General features: G+C 38.9%; 1 protein-coding gene across 1 annotated transcript in view; it reads right to left on the bottom strand.

Annotated features, from left to right (window-relative positions):
* cdc25b (cell division cycle 25B) overlaps positions 1-2,704 on the bottom strand; it is a 9,201-nt gene extending 6,497 nt beyond the window's left edge. The window contains exons 1-3 of the mRNA XM_016680435.1: positions 2,144-2,704; positions 1,966-2,048; positions 1,738-1,786 (exon numbers count right to left, since the gene is read on the bottom strand). Of these exons, the coding sequence (XP_016535921.1) occupies positions 1,738-1,786; positions 1,966-2,048; positions 2,144-2,352 (341 nt within the window). The 5' untranslated portion in view covers positions 2,353-2,704. The remainder of the gene's footprint in view (positions 1-1,737; positions 1,787-1,965; positions 2,049-2,143) is intronic.
* Between the last annotated feature and the right edge of the window lie 812 nt (positions 2,705-3,516).

Raw genomic sequence — 3,516 nt, 5'->3', positions numbered from 1 at the left:
ACCAGAGTGATTGACAGCATTAAGGCCCTCCCCTGAACTCTGATTGGTTGTTTCTAACTGAGCTAGTACTTGGAGCACAGGGAGAAGGCGAAGAGGAGCTCGATTTTATTCAGATTATTTGTCTCAAAATGTCACAACATAATTTTAACAAACGTTTATTTTTTTTTTATAAACATTACATATTGCTGCTTAAATTGTTTAATGTGTGGGCCAACGTTCAATTTTTTTAAATCCATATATTGTTAAATCTAGTTTTTTTAAGCACACTAAAATAGTAATAAAAAAACATCATCCTCCTGAATGTGGGGGGGCAGTAACACGACTCCAACTAGATGTGCTAATGGTGGAAAAGAAAACATGCCGTTACAGTCATCAGTGGTGGCTACGCTAACTAGCGTTAGCATTCATGGTAAACCAGCTGCTACATAGCAGAGAGCAAGTGGGAGGGGATGAGCACCAGAGTGATTGACAGCATTAAGACCCTCCCCTGAACTCTGATTGGTTGTTTCTAACTGAGCTGTGTATTTCTGAAGCTAGTACTTGGAGCAAAGGGAGAAGGCGAAGCGGAGCTCGATTTTATTCAGATTATTTGTCTCAAACTGTCACAACATAATTTTAACAAATGTTTAATTTTTTTTATAAACATTACATATTGCTGCTTAAATTGTTTAATGTGTGGGCCAAAGTTTCATTTTTTAAAAGTCATTCTTGTCCTGCGGTCAGAGGCCAAACAAAATCCTTTCAGAATCACACTTTGGACACCCCCGCTCAAACATAAGAGCAGAGAACACCCTCCTCCCCAATCCTGGAGGTTTCCTAGCAACTCAACAGCTGGGAAAGGAGGTCAATGAGGCCTTTAGCACCCAGCCTCTTAGCTGCTGTGAAGAACTTCCATCAGAGAGCAGCAGATGTCTCAAACCGAGTCAGGAGGCCACCCAAGATCAGCCAACTGCTCGAGATAACAATGAAGCAGACACGCGTCACAGAGGGCCGTGTTTGGGTTTACGCAGCGATAATACAGTCCAAATATGGCTTTTTGCCAAATAACAACAATGTGTCACCAAGAATTATAAGAGTCGACCACTGTCAGGACGTTTTGTTTACCAAAAATAAAACTACAGAAGATTAAAACATTTTAAAATCAGCTTTTCTGGTCAAAAGAAATAATAAAAAAAATTAAATACACTAAAACTTAGGAATCACACTGTTTTTTATCATGCAAGAGTTTAATTAAAATCTGAAGATAAAAAAATAGACATGATGTTTGAGTTAATGATAAAAAAATCTTCAAAAGTACTACTGCCAAAATGAAAAAAAAGAAAAGTCATTTCCACTCTTATGAGTTATATTCTCATAGACACATGCTGTTAGTTGCTAGTGTTTTGATCATCAATAAACAAAGAACACTCAGTTTTTATATAGAAAAATGTATATATATATTTTTAAGACAAACCCAGTCAAGGAGAGAGAAAAATTAGGTAATTCCGATTTCTGAATTCAGAAACTTTTATTTTATCTCTGAAAATAAAGTTGCTATGCCGACACGACTCCAACTGCAGTCAGATTAGTGGAACAATAATCCTATAAATTAAAAATGAAGCTTTGCTAAACTGAACCCAAGCACATGGTTAGAGAAGTGGAGGGTTAGAGAAGTGGAAGGGGGAGGGAGAGTAGCAGTAACAAACTACTGATTAGGACAGACAGGAGGATAGGAAAAAAACAAAAAAAGAAACTTACACGTCTTCCACTTCCCCATCCACAGGACTAGGAAGATCTAAGCCAAGGCCTGGGAAGATGGGAATCTCAAATTTATTCAGAAAGCTCAAAAAAGCAACATAAAAATAGCTGCTGTTCATGAAGCATGGGGATGAAATTAGCAGCAATGAATTAACATGAGACCCCGAGGCACAATATCTAATACCATCAATTAAAAAAAAAACAACAATAGATTCATTTGGAGCTCACCAGCATCAGATGACACATCTGAGGCGAAAGAAGGAACCTTCTCCAGGGGGGGATGCTTTCTCCTTTTCGGGGTATCAGATTGGCTGAGAGAGTGAGGGAGTCAAACAAAGACAAATCTATATTCTGTATACTTTTTAAAAATTATTTTGCAACTATATATATTTTAAAAAAAAGGTACCTTCCAAGGCCTGCTAAATTGTTCATGTCCAGAGCCAAATTGGTGACCGGAGACAACACGGTCGCTGGTCCGGGGGAGAACAGATTCCTGCAGTGCGAACTCCTTCCGCTGATGTCGGGCAGATTAAGCGAGGAAAGCCCGGGGATCCCATCGGGCCTTCTTTTGAAAGCGACGCTTTGCGGGCTAGCACTGCCGAAACGGGTCTCCATCTTCCCTGCTTCTTAACCTGGATAAATCCCGGAGATAACAGTTTGGGGGTAAATTTAGCCTGAGCTTTGAGGCCAGACGATGCCAATGAGTAAAAACACTCCTAAGTACACGCTATCCCGGAAGCTAACCAGCCAGCTAGCGTGAATTTAAGAACACATTTTCAATGCGTCTCCGAAACACCGGTGGTAGGTGACCCGGTGGCTCCGCGTAGACAAAAACGTTCATTCGGCCTTGTAAAAAATATCTAGAACCACATAATTACTACCTGTGCCAGAGAGCTGAACGACACAGTGTTACCTCTCTGACAGCCCCCTGTTCTCTGAGAAAATCTGAGGCTGCTTGTATTTATGTTCAAAATAGCAGTCTCGAAGCGGCAAAGTTTCATCCAATCAGAAACGCTGTAACATCCAGCTAGCCAATTAGAGCCCAAAACGCCTCTTTCCTGTTGTTCTCTCACCGGATGAGGATGTGACGCAATGTTTGTGATTTTTTTTTTATGTTCTCTTGTGAAACTTTTGTTAGAATCTTGTGGAAATAGAAATGGAAATTGAGGGTGTATAAAAATTGCTTGACTAAACTTTCTTTGAATTATTTTTTTTAAGTAATACATTAAAACAATCAAGAATGTGTGTATTTTTTAAATGGAGTGATTATATTTTTAATGTAAAGTCCCATTAAAAAAACGATGGACATTTTGCATCATCAATTTAAAGACACTGTCTGTGTAAAGACACTGTGTCTGCATTGTGACTTCATTGTCTGAGTCCTAAATGGCTGCCAGCGCAAAGTTTGTCATTCCAGTTCAATAAACATGTCTGAGCACTTCTGTTCCACAATCCTGCCATACCACGCAGTCTAGGCTTTGCTTTCTTAAGACTTGCTCAGTTCATAATTCAGAAAAAGTAAGGTTATATTATTCCAGGATGAAGCTTTTTTTTATGAACTATGCAGCTCTGTTTCTTTTTCATTTTTATCAGATAAGTTATTTTAAGTTTATTTGTGCATCCAGTGTTGTGCTCTGCTCTAGTCTAACCATCAGTGTTCTTTATTGTGGTGAATGAAGCTCCCCTTTTTTATTACAACTGTAGAAATAGAGTTTCAGATGGACACTGTGTATGTCCAAAGAACAGAAAATTGTAGAAGTGATTTACAGAAATGCTCAC

Source organism: Poecilia formosa, unplaced genomic scaffold, assembly GCF_000485575.1.
Source record: "Poecilia formosa unplaced genomic scaffold, Poecilia_formosa-5.1.2 Scaffold241, whole genome shotgun sequence".
NCBI lineage: Eukaryota > Metazoa > Chordata > Actinopteri > Cyprinodontiformes > Poeciliidae > Poecilia > Poecilia formosa.
The sequence above is the reverse complement of the archived record's forward strand: the minus strand, read 5'-3'. Positions and strand labels throughout refer to the sequence as shown.